At 53.0% G+C, this 16,122-nt stretch overlaps 1 protein-coding gene across 2 annotated transcripts in view; it reads right to left on the bottom strand.

Moving 5' to 3' along the window:
• DSCAML1 (DS cell adhesion molecule like 1) overlaps positions 1 to 16,122 on the bottom strand; it is a 344,804-nt gene that overhangs the window by 327,947 nt on the left and 735 nt on the right. For both annotated transcript variants that reach the window (XM_025999151.2, XM_072729682.1), the window contains exon 2: positions 167 to 484. In XM_025999151.2, coding sequence (XP_025854936.1) covers positions 167 to 484 — 318 coding nt within the window. The remainder of the gene's footprint in view (positions 1 to 166; positions 485 to 16,122) is intronic.

Genomic DNA, 16,122 nt, shown 5'->3' with positions numbered 1-16,122 from the left:
AGAACTAGAAAACTTTCCTTGAGAGAGGGACTCCTTCCATGCACCCACCCCCACCTCCCGAGCAGGGCACACATGTGTCTTCAGAACGAGGGGCTGTAGCTGCTCCCCATCACTACTGCCCTTAAGACAGAGCTCCCCAGCAGGAAGCAGGTGGCTGGCGCCTCACCTGCTTTGACGCGGATGTTGGGGCTCCGGATCTTGCCGGCCGCATTCTCCGCGGTGCAGAAGTAGTCATTGTCGTGGATAAAGCTATTGAAGGCGGAGGGGGAGAAGGGGTAGAGCTGCAGCGTCCCGTTGGCGTGGACGTGCCGGATGTGCGGCACGTCGTATATGTCGTCCCCCGTGGCCAGGTACCATCGAAGGGCCGCGCTGGGGGAGCCCGCGGCCGGGCAGGGCACCACCACCCCCACGGAGCTGGAAAAGGTCACCTGCTGCAAGGAGTCATTTACAAAGTAGAGGCTGGTGCCAACATCTTCAGGGCGAGCTGTGGGGAAGGTGAGAGGAGAGGTTGGATCAGCCACGGTCCCATACTCACCTCCCACCACCCAGAGGCGTGTGTGCCCCATCCTCATTCATGGTTCAAAGGCCAGTCACCCAGGAAGCACTTACTGAGCGCTGACAAGCACCAGCAAGGAGAGATGTGAGACAGTTCCTGCCCCCTCCCACGAGCTTCCAGCCTAGCCCACAAATGGCAAAAGTTATAACATCTCACTTTCCAGGCCAAGTGAAGCCCATGGAGAAGAAGTTGGCCATCACTCTGCTAGACTGAAGGGTCTGAAGCCATGATCCACTATTGGCACCCACTGTTGACATTAGGAGAGATGCTAATACTGCTTAGGTCATAAAATTTCTTGGGCACCACTATACGGCAAGCAAGTACATGCCCATAACCTCCATGCGTCTATCTGCACAACCCTGAGAGGGCCTGGCATCAATCGCCTCTTTTGTTTTTTTAATCGTTCCCTTTTCTTAATTTTTTTTTAAGATTTTATTTATTTATTCATGAGACACACACAGAGAGAGAAAGAGGCAGAGACACTGGCAGAGGGAGAAGCAGGCTCCATGCAGGGAGCCCAACATGGGACTCAATCCCGGGTCCCCAGGATCAGGCCTTGGGCTGAAGGCAGCACTAAACCACTGAGCCACCCGGGCTGCCCTTCTTAAATTTTTTTTAAAGATTTTATTTATTTATTCATGAGAGAGACAGAGAGAGAGGCAGAGACATAGGTGGAGACAGAAGCAGGCTCCCCTCGGGGAGCCTATGCAGGACTTGATCCCAGGACCTGAGCCAAAGGCTCAACCACTCAGCCACCCAGGTGCCCTAATCATTCCCTCTTATAGGCTGAGAATAGTGATGTGACTTGCCAGACATCACACAACTAAGAAGCAATAGAATTGAAATTTGACCCCATCACTCCCCATAAGGATCTTCATGCACTCTCTATCATACCATAGGTGAAAGGTGCAGGGTGAATGGAGAAGGAGAATGCTCGCCTGGAGCAAAGAAAACTGCAGGAGACCCTGAGAGCAGTCTTCCACCTCTCGAGGCCAAGGGCCAGCAGTACTGTGGGTGGATAAGATCTAGGTCAGGAAGCTAGAGACCCACCCAGGTTCTTAACCTGGTGCTGACACTGACTGTGGTGACACTTGCCCTCCCTGGGCCTCCACTCCTTCACTTGTGAGATGCGGGGCAGGGCGGGGGGGGGGGGGGTGGATGGACAGGGCTGCAAAGACCTCACGCATCTCTGGCCCGGTCCCACTGTAGTGCTCTGTCCCCCCGGAGAACAGGCTCAGGAGGGCAGCTGCCTGACTGCCTGGGGCAGGGCCACCTGACTGGGAGCACAGCTGGCTGTACCCCTCACACCAGCACGTGGCCTCAGTGTCTCCTGTCCGATGGGACGCAGCCCTGAATGGTGGAATCTGGCCCGCCCTCCCTGCTAAGGGCCACCTCTGAACAAGGGGGGCCGAGGCAGGAGAAGAGAGGGGCCCAGTCCCAGGTCTCCTGCTGGAGGCCCCTCCCTCCCCACCAGGAAGACCAAGGAGCAAACAAACCACTCTACTGCTTATTTAAAGAACGTTGCAGGGGACCTAACTTGACCTCAATTTCCACAACTTTATGAGAAGGAGGAGGACCTGCATCCGGACTGTATTAATATTCTTGGCTTAACTCTGAGCGGAGCCTCCAGGGAGAATATACCGGGCAGCTCGTTGAGGGAGGCCATTAAGCCTCATTGGTCAGAGCAATTCACATCATCTCATAAAAAGCCATGATGAAGCCATTAGCAACAGTGCTGGAAAACACATTCATGGGCTCCTTGCTGGGGTGTCAGGGGCATCCTCCCGGCAGCAAATGCATTTGCTGTCCCCACCAGGCACAGCACCCTTGGCGGCTGAAAGGCTCTCCGACAGGCAGCGGTATCACCTTTCCATCCTCCTCCTCACACTGCCTCTTGTGATGGCCCCAGCATTGGTGGTGGGGCAAGGCTGCTCTGAGGAGGAAGAAAGTGGCCCATCTTCTGAGGGGTCCCTCAGAAGCTCAGAAACATGCCTGACTCACAGTGACTAGAGTATTCTCCAAGATCGTGAAATCACAGCCTTTCATGGGTCAGCAAAGAAGGCTTAGGAAGGCTTCTCTTAAGACCCAAACTTGCCAGGCTCCCTTTCCATGGACCTACTCATCTTCTGTGAAATTTCCTTATTGAGATTCATTCAACAAACATTTGAGAAGTATCTTCTATGTGTCAGGCACTGTTGTAGGCTTACTTATATGACTTCTTTTAACCTTCTAACAACCCTACGTGGCAGGTACTACTATCATTCCAGCCTACAGATGCGAGAAGTAAGGCACTGAAAGATCAAAGCAACATATCCGAGACCACACAGCCCATGAGTAAGGGCTCTGAGATACAGACGCAGACAATCTGAGCCCAGAGTCTGACTTCTGAACAATTAGAAGATGGTAACCATTGCAATAAAAACACCGCCTGGCCACCAACATCTGTATTTAAATGGCCAAGTACAGGATTAATGTACCTGCACACCTGCAGGCGCACACACACTCTTCATGGGAGGGGACCCTGATGAACTCGACCTTTCAGACAATGCTTAGCCTGTGGGAGCAGGGACATCACTCTGAGGTTCTGGATGCTTCCTGAGACAACCCAGTTAATCAGACACCCTCTCCATGGCAGCTTTATGGATTGGGGGAGCCAAAATCCATCAAGGTACAGAAAGATTCTACATTGTGCCTGACAAATGGACTTGGGAAGCTGAGAAAGATTCCTGACAAAGAGGAATTCAGGAATTATCTGATTCAAGAACAGGGTAAGAAATTATTGATGATGTAGCCCTCCGTAATAATAATACCAGCAGCAACCAGAACAGCCACCACGACTTTTACGCTTAACTATAGTCCAGGCTCGGACCTAGACCCACTATAGGTATTATCTCACACACACAAAAAGATATTATCTCACTTAATCTTCATGACTCCCTAGCGGATGGTATTATTGTTATTTTGATCTCACAGATAAGAAAATGAAGACTCAAAGTTAACTAACTTCTCCAAAGTGTGAGTGCCGGAGCTGGGACTGGAACCCAATGTTGCCTGACTTCAGGGCCCAGAGACAGAGCTGCTCTCTTGTGTGAACCACGCTGAAGACAAACCACAAAATCTGGTTTTCTGGACGAGGTACTCCTCCGCATCCTTCCTTCCATCGCAACCCCACCCCACTCTGTCCTAGTCTCCCTCTCTCCTGGCTGGAAATCCATGCTACGTCCCCACTGCGAGACTACCCCTCCCCAGGGCCTCCTCCGCTCCCACCAGGAGCACCAGCCCGGGGTGAGAGCAGCCTTCCTGCACTCTGAGCCTTGGATCCTTCCAGAGCCAAGGACACAGGGTTCTCAGCAACTACAAATGGGTAGATTTAATTGATGAATTGACTGGGATTGTCCAGCCACCTGTCAGGGCTGATGAAACGGCAGATTTATAGCAAAGGGTGAGTAGCCTCATATTTCTCCCACCCCGGGATGTGAGCTGCTGTCTTCTGAGTCTGGGGGAGCTGGGGAGGATGAGACAAACCATTCATTTCTGCTTACGGCTCTGACAGTGCATTGCCATTATGAAACATCACCCTCAGGTGTAAAACAATAGCATTTTGCACTTACATCAGGCTCATACTTTACCATCACAAGGCACCTGTCAGCCCAGAATGCAGAAACCCTCTAATAAACATTAATTTAGCCTCACCCCACCTGCCAAGAGAAAGGAGTGAGCAAATCTATAAAGGGGAAACTGAGGCACTGACCACCAGGAATCTCAAATCTCTGCCTCATGCCAAGATGAAGTCGGCACAAGGGTACCAGTGAGTGGCCACAGCAGCAATGGGTATGTTCAGTCACCCAACCATAAAAGAAGGAGTAGCAAGGGCCTCACTCCAACCTCAGGAAGTCTGGCAAGGCCTCTATGGTGGGGGCTTTCCCTCCTTCTCAGGCCCCCGTTCGAATCTTTGGAGCAGGGACAAAGCCTCAGAAAGCTTTAAGGGGGGAAGCCCAGGTGGCTCAGTGGTTTAGCGCTGCTTTCAGCCCAGGGCATGATCCTAGAGACCTGGGATCGAGTCCCATGTCAGGCTCCCTGCATGGAGCCTGCTTCTCCCTCTGCCTGTGTTTCTGCCTCTTTCTCTCTGTGTCTCTCATGAATAAATAAATAAAATCTTTAAAAAAAAAAAAAAAAGAAAGAAAGCTTTAAGGGGAGCACAGAAGTGTATAATAGAGCCCTCGTAGGAGCCTAAGGAGCTGCCTTCCCTCCTGGGGCTCACCCCAGACCTGCTGTGTGACCTCAGGCAAGCCACTAGCCTTTCTGAGCCTCAGTGTCCTCACTCACTGCACCATCTTACCTGCCCCCTGAGACTGCAGAGCAGGGAAAAGAGAACGTGGAAGTACTTGGTTCCCCATAAAGAGGATGAATAGGAGGGACAAGACTGCGATTCACATCCCAGTGACCCCTGAGGGGTCCAGGGTGCCTCCAGTTACTACAAAGGGTGACCAGGGCACAGCACCACTCAGCAACCCTGCAGAATTCAAGACCCTCTCCACCCCTACTTCCTCTGAGCTGACTCCTGCACCCTACCAGGCTCTCCTTCCCCAAGTCCCTCCTGACCTGGGGATCAGGAAAGTCCTGTTCTTTCAGGAGCTATTTACAGAGCACTGGCCACATGCTCAGCAGAACTGCACCCATGGGTGGGAGACGCCAGAGACAAGGAAGAAAGGTGCCACCTTCCAGGAGCGTATAAAGGAGATGGAGAACAGGAAAGAGTTAATCCAGAGTCCAGGGCAGTGTGCATGGAAAGTATCCCTGAGGGGACATGTTAGTGACTTAGTGACCAGGGAACAGCTTTAGGGTTGAGGGCTCCAGGTGAGCCTCAAATAATGATCTAAACAAAGGCCTTCCCACAGAGAGGCCAGCCTGAACAATGCCTCTGTGGCAGCCATGGGCACAGCACATCTGGGGGACCCCGCAGGAACCTTCCAGGCAGGAGCACTGGCTGGGCTTGGGGAGAAGAGGCAGAAACAGCTGGATTGGCATATTGGCCCTTCAGTGGTAGAAGGCAATGCGGAGGTTTGCAGGCTCGGTGCCTGAGTTCTCGCAAGTTCTTGTAGCCCTGTGTCTAACTTCATGTTGACCTTACATTTATTTCCCTGAAATAATAGTGGTTTAGCTAACGGTACAAGTTCTCAACAGAGGGGAGAGTAACATTGATTGAGCACCTGCTGTGTGCCTGGCACGGGCCTTGCTTGCAGGCTTCCAGGGCATTCTCTCACTGAATCCTCACACAAAGGTGCAAAGTGGCCCCGTTAGGCTCATTTTACCAGTGAGGAAGAAGAGGCTCACAGGGAGATGGTACAGCTAGGTAAGTGGAGGCACAGCCAACACTTGGTCAAGGTCTGTGTGATCCCAAGCCCGAGTCACAACGCTGAAGAGTTCAAAGTTTGGGGCCCTGGGAGCACACCCCCACCCCTCCGCCCACCACTTCTTCTCTGGAAGCCAGAGCCAGTTTGGAAAGCATGTCCTCACACAGAAACTCCTACTTCCCCTCAAATCGCAGCTGCTCCCCCTACCCCAGCCCCAGCCCTTTCTTCCCTCTGCAGACAGAAGCAGGCATATTTACAGAGAGAAGGAGAGGAGGGGGGAACACTTCATAAATAAAGAGAGAGACATTCAGATCAACAGCAAAGCTTCTTCTGGTCAAAGGGGGAAATGGATTTTTAATAGAAAATGGAAGTTATGGGCTTGGATGTGATGTGACAGTCGCCCAGACTTAAACCCATTTAATCTTCTCTGCCGTTTAACGTGGAGCACCACCCCGATGCCGTGTTTCAGGAAACAGGCTCCAAATCGCTGGGAGATTAGAAGCGTAGAAATAGCAGCGCAATATTTTTAAACCAGAAATCGCCCCCAGGCATTTGGGCTGCCCCCAGGGTCATCACTGAAACCTAAATATCCATCACGTCAACTCACTCGCTGGCCCTCCCGCCCGTCTGGCCATCCGGATTAGTTTGGCAAAAGAAACCCGACACCCCGTGTATTTGACACCCGTGGGCCCCCACGCCCCCGCCCGGGCTGGGCTGAGGGGCTGTCCGGCCAACTGAGGCCTCCTCCTGGGTGGGCACTGAATTATCCCCATGTCATCGTCCCCAGTCATCATAAATGACAACCCAAGGGAACTGAAATATTAACACCTCGCCACCTCCACTGGGGAGAAGTGAGTCATTTTGTTCTCTTCCTTTACAATATTTACTCATCTCATTCACTGGACTTTTCAACCAGGAGCAACTGGTCAGTGCTAGACCTGCAACCTGCCCTACCCTCAGAGATGGGCAAGAGCTGGCAAGGGGTCCCCATGCCTGGGCACAGCAAGTAGGTCCCCAGGGCAGCAGGAGCAGTGGGCAGGGCTCCCCTGGAGGGCTGTGTGAGCTCCCTGTCCTGGTCACCACTCTGTCCCCTGAGCCTCGCCAGGCAATTCGCGCAGTGTTTCAAGGCCCAGACTCTGGGGCCAGGATCCCCAGGTCTGAATCCCTGCTTCTGTCACTCACAAGCAATGGAACCTCAGGCAAGATAACCTCACCTGTGTGCCTTAGTTTCTCCATCCATAAGAGGGGAGTGACCTCAAAGGTTGTTAGGTCGGGTACGTTCATATAAAGGACAGTTGGTGGTAACCACAAGTGCCTAGCAGCACAGAAGTATTTGTTGCTATTGTTAGGAGTATTCATCGTAACAGGCAAGGGGTATTTGTGGAGTAAATAACCCACAAAAAATACTCACCTCTCAACTACAACAATTACTTAAGGCAGTTCTTGGATGTTATTCTGTATAATCAGCTGGAGGACTGGTTAAAAATGCAGATCCTTCCCTAACAGTACCCTCAAATCTATCAGAGGGCCGGGAAACTATTTCTGAAGCAGGTGGTTGTCTGCCTACAAGTCAGAGTAACACACCCCAGAGAAAAGTAGATTTGCCACATTGGCCTTCAAAATCACCTTTTCCAACAATAGCCAGTTTCCATGGGCTTGGCTGATGGGGACCGTAGCACCACTTAATTAACTTAATTTGGTGATCGAGTTAATAAAATAATAGTGGTGTGATCAATAACAACAAAGCATTGCAATAGCCACATGCTGCTGCCCCCAGGCCTCACACAGAGTTGTGTGTTTTGTTTTGTTTTGTTTTAATGCAGATGTGGCCTGGTGAGTTTTTTGGGTTAATTTGCCAGGTTCATTACTGCACTGCATTTGCACACAAAGGTTTTCACACAAGATATATTATTTGCCCTCACTCTGATTGTTCTTATCCCACAGCTGGAAAAACTGGGTCCAGAGATCAATCAGTGGGACCTCAGCTCAACCACCTCGTCCATCCAAAACCTCAGTCAGGACCCATGAGACAGGGTCTGGCTCCTGTGTCAGAGAACCTGCTTCTTGTGCATTCACCCCTTTGAGACAGTCTGAGTCTACACCCTGAGGAGGAGAAGAGCAAGTCTCCCCAGACAGTGTCAGAGCATCTCCAGGCAATTGGAGTTGGTACTTGCCCTGCAACAAGATGGAGCAGCCAAGACCAAGTCTCATGCCTTCTGTCTGTGGCTTCCCCGCAAACCTAGCACACCTGCTCTACCACTAACCTTCACCATCTCCATTTCTTTTTAGCATTTATTTTGTGCCAGGCACTGTGAGCAGCCCTTTCCTTGCATTATGAACAGTTAAGCCCTACAACAACCCCCAATGTAGCTACTGCACAAGACCGCATTTTATAGATAGCAAAATAGGATGTTAGTTGATGGAATGAGCGCTGGGTGTTATATGCAACTGATGATCACTAAATTCTACCTCTGAAACAAAAAAAAAAAAAGAAGAAGAAGAAGAAGAAGAAAGAAGAGGAAAAAAAAAAAACAAGCTGTTAGGTCAAGGAGTCTCCTAGGGTCACACAGCTAGCAGTGGCAGAGGCGCATGTCAAGCCCAGGCCTCCCACCTTCTGGGCTACATTTCTCAAAGGGCACACTACATTCTAGACTCAGACGGCCTCCAGGGTGCACACATACCACGAAGGGGGTTTCTGATGAGGGAGAGCCATTTGGGGTATGGTTTTTCTTATTTACTTGGGACTGTCCCAGGCTTCCAACCTTTCATCCCCAGTACATCCCCCACCCCCACAACTAAATGCCAGCAGCCTTACCCTAGTCCTGGAGAGAACCACAAAATCTCCATCTCCAAATCTCCCTAGGGAAGCAGTCCTACCTCAAGGAGCAGTGCTGCTGCTTCAAGCGCCCGAGTCCTCCACCTCCCCATCAGAAACATAGGGTTTGGGTTTTGGTTTTTAAAGATTCTCAGCACAAACATAGCCCCTATCACTAGCAACCAGAAATCTGTATGACCCAGTAAAGATCAGCTATTCTTCAACCAACAAGGCCCCTCACCACCGGCTCCAGGAGTTATGAGCCAACAGCTGACTGTCAAACAGACTCTCTAATCTCCCAGCCCCTTGTAGACACGCCCTGGGAAGGGAAGGCCCCTTATGGCCAGAAGGTCTTTCTAGGGAGTCAGCTCAGACAGCACAGTTGTCTCTAGAGATTCCTAGATTTAGATTGCTAACGCTTGAGGGATTTAAGAGATTATTTTGTCCAATCTCCTTCATTTACAGATGGGGAGTATGAGGCCTAGAAGGGCAGAGTAACACCGCAGGTAGACAGCGAGCTACCCAGCGTCCTGTTTGGGACTAGACCCCTGTTCTCTACTATTCTTTCAATTCTGGCCCGCCCACCTACAGAGCCCAGCAACCCAGGATGGAGGGGCCTCATGGAGAAATGACAAGACATTGACGAGGGAGCCTTAGAGGAATCAGGGGTGCTGGATGCCTGCAAGAGAGGCCTCCGGTGGGCAGCCATCTGTCTGCAAATGGTCAAAGGGTTGTCAAAGGGAAAAGGGCTTCACCTATACCCCTGTGGTTTAAAAAGGCAAAACCAGGGCCAGTGAACAGAAGGTACAAGACCCAGACCACTTGGCAGATTCTAAAGATGAGCTCTGTAATAGAACTGTGTGGCCAGAATGGGCTGCCTTCAGAGAAAGGTATTTGCTGTGGCTACAAGTACTGGAGCATCTGGTTAGGGGATGGATTCTGTGTCCTCAAATCTCCTTCCAACCTGGAAGACTTTTGCCCATGGCAGTCATCTGATCTCTCTCACACACCCCCAAAGCAGGTCCTTAGACCTGAGACCCATAGACCCCATGGCTCTGGAGGCCATCCCAGAAGCAAGGTGGCCTTGACTCAGCTGCATTCTCAGGACCTGGCTTCCAGTAATGGCTGTCACCTCAAATGAGGTCACCCAAGGTAGGACTCTATGCCTTCTGCTCTTTCCACAAAGGACTGTGGATTCCCAGCAGTGAGCATCACCCTTGCAGAAGTGTGTCCAGAGGACTATGGAATAAATCTACATCTAAGGACCTGGGGAGGGAGCAGAGGTAGGCTCTTCCCACACCCAATGGGGGCAACTGCCAAGTCTGCTCCAAGAAAGACTATTGCCAGCCTGGCTGTGCCTTGTCAGCTGTTCCCCATGTTGCTAGGAAAATTCTCCATATGTGGGGGGCCCAAGGAGTGGGGAGACAGCCACACACAGCTGGGAGACCTTCGTTGTTCCTGTATGATGAAGTGACAGTAATTATACCTCACATTTCAGCAAAGGATTTATAAGGCTAAAAGTGGTTTACTGTGGTTTTTACATGTGTGTGTTTACATGTTGCCCCGGTTGATTTACAAAGCTTTGTCACATGATATACAAGGATATGCCCCTCATCCTTCATGTGCACACATAATAATAGGTGCCCTGGGGAACAGTCAGGGCACTGTTATTTTCCCCATTTTACAGATTACAAAATAGAGGCATGTGAACGATTAGGTCATTTGCCTAAATTAGGCCGAGCTTTGTCATCTAGGTCCACGGACAATGTTCTTTCCAACACATACACATACACACACCAGTGTAATGGATATGCAACCAGCATTTGAATAACCCTGTTCTCAATGAAGATGGTGGTGACCTTGGAAGCTGTCAATGTGAGCATCAGGGAGACCAAGGGCATGGGGAAGTGGGGCTGAACGGATGAGGGAAGGGAGTAGCAGCTGGGTGGCAGGGGTGGTACCCAAGGCTAATGCTGCTCACGCTAAAGCAGCCCTGGACAAACATCTGTTAAACAGGGCACACAGGCTGTTGTGCCCCCCAGCCAGCCCTACCCTCATGGAACCCACAGGCCACAACCTGCCATGGGCAGCACCTGACCTCTTGATCATATGCTGCTTCCCTGCGGCTGACTGGGTCATTTAGGGAGAAGTGGTCCAGGGACCCCCAAGGTCGTGGGACCAACACCCCAAGTCAGGGGTATTCTCTACACACAAAACTACCTGCAAAACAGCGAGGCTCATCCCAGCAGGGAGGGACACAGATATCTATCCAGCTATAAGACACGGGGGCTCATCCTGTGTAGCCCCTATATATAGGCTTTATGGTATTAAATCCAGAATAGTCCTTACTCTGGCCAACCATTGTGGAGATTTAACAACCAACCGGCCTTCCTTTGGCAGACGTGCAACTGGACTTTCCCTCATCCTCAAGTCCAAGTCCACAGCCAACCTCTGCTCTCATCTCTTTTCCACTGGTGGCCTAGCTGTGGCTGGGGAAAGGGAGTGGGCTGGGCTCCCCAAGGACGTGCCTGCATGGCCTCAGCTGACTCATTGAGGATGGGTCCTGCAGGCTACTGAGCTAGGTGACAAAAGGAAGCAGCAATGTCCCCGCCCTGGTCAGCACACAGTCTTTCTTACAGTTACAAGTCTAAGCCAGCTGGCTGGGCCAAAACTGCAGCTGATTGATTCAACAACTCAGGACAGGACCCGATGATCTATTCTGAGGTATGGGCAGAAGGAGGCAGGTGGGAGCAGTGCAGAAAAAAAAGAAGACATCTAGTATTTATTGAGTACCAGCTGCTCTCTGGTTACTTTATGTGTATGGTCGCCTTTAACCCCAATTAATAGATGGAGAGAGGCTCAGAGAGACCCAAAGTCACATATTTAGTAAGTGCAGAGCCAGGATATAAATGAAGGGTTCACTTTGACTCCAAATTTCCACCACACCAGCAGGTTGCAAATTTTTTTTATTTTTCCTTACAACTCCAATATATAAAATGCTCCAATTGAAAGACTTGAGGATGGAGGTGCTTGAAGCTCTGCCTGCTGGTCCTCCCCTCTCTACCTGCAGCCATCCCCCAGGCTCCACCCAACGCTCTAGGGCTCTATACCACCTCCTTCAGAAAGCCCTGGGTGAACCAGGGCCCTCCCGGATAGGCAGAAAAAAACTCTGGGAGGCCTCGGAGCTGCACCTGCCAGGGCAGGATTTGTTCCTGCCCCGGAAATGCAGACAAAACCATTCCGAAGCCACATTCCCGCTGCAGGGCCTCCCAGCTGGCTCCCTGGGAAGGAGCACTCCAGCTGCCCTGGATGTTTGCTCCTTGAGCATGACTCCAGACTCTTGCCTCAGAACTTCCCTCTGTGGCCCCGTGCCTGTCGTTCCACTGAAGCTGCCATAACACTGTTAGAATAGGGGCCCTTCCCCTAATCTCTCGGAGACCACAATCCCTTCCAAAGCTGGAAGTCCACAAACCAGGAGGGTGAGAGAGCGTTTTGGCTCCCATCACACCTCTTCCCATCAGTTGCTGCTTCTCCCACGACTGTCCCCAGCCCTACACATCCAGCTTCCTTCATTCTGAGGGTACATTTACCAGAAACCTAGCCCTCGATTCTCATAGCAGGCATGCCCACCCTCTTCACCCTCTTCTTCCTGCAGCACAAGAGGGACAACCCACACCCCAAGCTTGGTCGGCCTTAGGGTGTCTCTGCGCATCACCTCTCATCTTATCCCAGTAGCAAGCTCCAGGGCTGCCTTACCAGGTGGGCTCAGTGCTGAGCCCCTGTAGGCCTCAAACTCAGAGGCAAGAGGGAAGCCCTACCAAACACACCAGTCCTTCTTCCCACTCCTGCCCCAGCCCCATGCCACACCAGGAAAAAGTGAAGGGCTGCTACTGAGGCGGAGATCAAGAGGCTACTCACACAGAGAGGGCGAGGCTCTTGGCCTGGCTAGGTCAGCATGCAAATCTGTATGCAAATCATATGCAAATCGCAGGCCTGCCCTTGGGTTCCTGGCACCCTGCCATCTCTGCTGCCTGTGGCTCACCCCATTCAGGCACCTGGGTCCTGGCTAAATCTACTGGGATAGGGGCTGAGAAAGCACTTTGGGAGCTGAGGGCTCTTCCTCTGGACTGCTTCAAATGTCTCCAAGAAACACCTCTTCCAAGATCATGTGGGAGGGAAAAATCTCAGCCTGGTATCCCTACCCCTGAAAAAAAAAAAAAAAAAAAACAAGCTCTCTGAACATCAACCTCCCCTTCAATTCATCCACAAATAAAATCCACCTTCACCAGGCTGAGTAGGGGAGTAAGCAAGTGACAAGGGTGGAGTTCCTGAAGACATGGAGACGGTTAACTGGGGCTTGAGGTCTGCACCCCGCCCCCCAATCAAAGGCCTACAGTCCAAGAGGTGTTCTCGGCAGCCTCCCAGCCTGGGTCTGGGGTCTTCCAGTCTGCTCGCTTGGGGGCTTGCTTGTTTGGCAAAGCACTGCTGGGCCACACGCCCATTCGCTTGGCCACCCCCTCCCCGTTCCTCAATCTAAGAAAAACAAGCCTCTCCAGCCAGTCTCCCGGGATCTGTTCAACTTAAGCGCTGCCTTTGGGTCAACCGCTTACTTGCTTTTCGTTTCTAATTGAGCCTCCCCATTCTGCCGCAGAGATATATTAAAGGCAGCGACTTTGATGCCCAGAAATACGAAGCCTCTCAAAGGTTTGTCGGGCGTGATGGCAACTCCATTCTCCCCCGCGGTATTCTAGCAACGGGGGCCCCTCTGCCCAGCTACCCCCTCCCCGGGCTCACCGGTCCTTCACCTGCTTCCCCAAAGTAGTGTCTGCCATTTCAAGATCTTCAAAACACATTCCCCCACTGCCTCCCCCCGCCCCACACACTTCTAATTAGACACCGAACAGAGTGTTAGAGATTTTCTTAATGGCTTGACGAAGCCTTTTAATTCAGTCTCCTCAAGAGAGAAGAACCCTGAGTCCCCGTCCGAGAGGTTGGGGTGGGAAATGAAAAAATCAATGCAACCCATTATTTTGGCTTTTAGAAAACAGGGATTTTAGTGCCGGGGAAGCTTGTTCTTTTACACAGTAAAAATGCAAATGCAAGCAACACAGATGCTGGCCCGCTGGATGTAACAACGGAGAGAGCCTCACTGGGGTTCATCTGGCTGCCCGAACCTGGATTTGTTTTGGCAATAATAAGGCAGTTATTGGAGACTCGATAACCGATTATTAAAACACCTTCCCAGTTCGGTTCTGGGGAATCCGTCTGAGCTCAGGCTTCATCAAAAAAAGGTATTTCGAGAGGAATGGAAATAGCAGAAGCTTAAAACACATTCAATAACTGCTTAATCCCATCCAGAGGACGCTCTATCCCATCTTGTTTTCTTCTCTCTCTCTGCCTCCTCCCGCTCCTCACAGATGGACGTACAAATTATTGCAAGAGGATATTGTTTTCTGTAACAGGCTCGAACATTCACATTTACATTTTCCTTGGTGCCGTGGGGGTGACTGGCAACGAGAGAGAAAATACACCAAACCCCATCTTCCCCGCCTCTCCCGGCGTCCCATCTTCTCCCAGCTGCCTCTCGCCAGCCCCCGCCACCGCGCCACCCCAAGCGGAACAGGCCCTGGGGACCAGCCTGGCACCTAAGACCCAATTAAGGCACGAAGGAAAAGAAAGGACTGTCTGGCGAGTCGCCCTGGCGCCCAACACAGATGCTGGAGCCTCTGAATTGGCAGGGCCCGCCAGGGCTCTGCAGACCAAAAGGCCACCGAGGTGCCACCTCACCTGGCACCTCCAGCCTTACCCAGAGGCCCAAGGTCAGTGGCAACTTTGCCTCAAGTTGGAAAGGGTTTTGCCCCTCAGGCTGTCCTGTCACCTTCTGGGCCTTTCTCTGCTAGCACCCCCCCCCCCCCCCCCGCATCTGCTTCCTCCCTATCAAATAGCTTGGGCTTCATTTATTAATGCCCAGCTTCTGGGGGTGGGAGGGGTAGGGCTGTATGCTTCAGGTATTTGCTGGGGGACTGTGGGGTGTGCAGGGCAGAGGACAAAGCTGGGCAGGAGTGTGCAGAAGCTCTGGCCTGTGCTCTCCGCCTGACAAAATGGAAAGGGGATGGGGGGCGGAGAGAGAACTAGAGAGAGAGAGAGAGAGAGAGAGAAAGCTGCCGCTCCTCACCTTATGTATTTTTAATATTAATGTAATTAAAGCTGCGAGCCGAGCCAGCCTGCGGGGGCGGAGGGAGGCAGGAAGAGCCTGGGGAGAGGGAGACTGGGGGGTGGGGGGTTTGAACAGGAGACAGGCTTCTTGCTCCGCTGAAGTGGAAGGAGAGGGTGCTCTGTGGAGGACAAGGGGTTAACCAACCTAGACCAGCCTTGGCGTGTCACCCAGTGGGCCCCATTGGGTCTGAGAAACTCAACTACTTTGTCCACGATTCACAGGCCACCTCTCGCGCCCCGCACCCCTGATCTGCAAACCCCAGCAGTATCTCGGTCTTCAGTCTGGCCTTAGCCCGGTGGTATTTACCAATAAAATAAGGGTCCCCCTCCTCCCCCCCCCCCCCCCCCCCCCCCCAGCCAGGAGATGCTGCAGTCAGCTCCGGCAGGTTGCAGACTCCAGACCCCTGGGGCATTGACACACGGAAAAACGAGACCCCTCCCCGAGCGCCCCCCTCTGCGGGATCGCCCTTCCCCCATCGCCCAGGGGTCAAGGGCTGCGGCTCGGCCAGGGCCACCGGCGGGGCAAAGGGGGGCGAAGCCGCCCCCGGGGCGCGAAGGAGAAAAGTTAGAGGGCTGAACAGGTAAAGCTGAGCTGGTACGAGCGTGTGTGCTCCGCTGCGCAAGGGCGCGGAGTTGGGCCGCCTCATCTCCCGCCATCTGCGCGCCCGGGGGCACGTCCTCTGCCACAGCCTGGAAGCCCCAACGCCGGCGACAGCCCGGTCCCGGCTCAGTGCCCAGGTGACTCTGGCCGGAAATATGTGCCCCCTTCCACCCCCGGTCCCGGCTACCTCGAGGATCAGGTGCGCGGCGCCCCGGCAGCAGGTCCGGACATGCCGGACACCTGGACCCACCCCTAGCAACGCCTTCTCTCCGGGGACAGCGACACGCCCCCGCCCCCCGCCCCCCGCCCCCCGCAAACTGCAGACGGTCCCGGTGTCCGGCTGACCCCGCGGCGCGGAAGCGGGGAGCCTCGCACCTTGGGGCGCGCTGCCCGAGGTGGCCCAGGCGGCGCCGCGCAGCCGGGGCTGGTGCCGGAGGGGCCCCGGGGGGGGGCGGGGCTGGGGGAAGGCGACCTCTGGGTCCGGAGGGCAAACTTGCCAGCGAGGGACCCCGGCCCTCGGAAGCCCCTGCTCCCCGCCCGCCCTCACCCAGCCGGGGCGCCGAGGAGCGCCGTGCGGTGC

Source organism: Vulpes vulpes, chromosome 12 (genome assembly GCF_048418805.1).
Source record: "Vulpes vulpes isolate BD-2025 chromosome 12, VulVul3, whole genome shotgun sequence".
Classification (NCBI taxonomy): domain Eukaryota; kingdom Metazoa; phylum Chordata; class Mammalia; order Carnivora; family Canidae; genus Vulpes; species Vulpes vulpes.
This window is presented reverse-complemented; position numbering and strand designations above follow the sequence as displayed.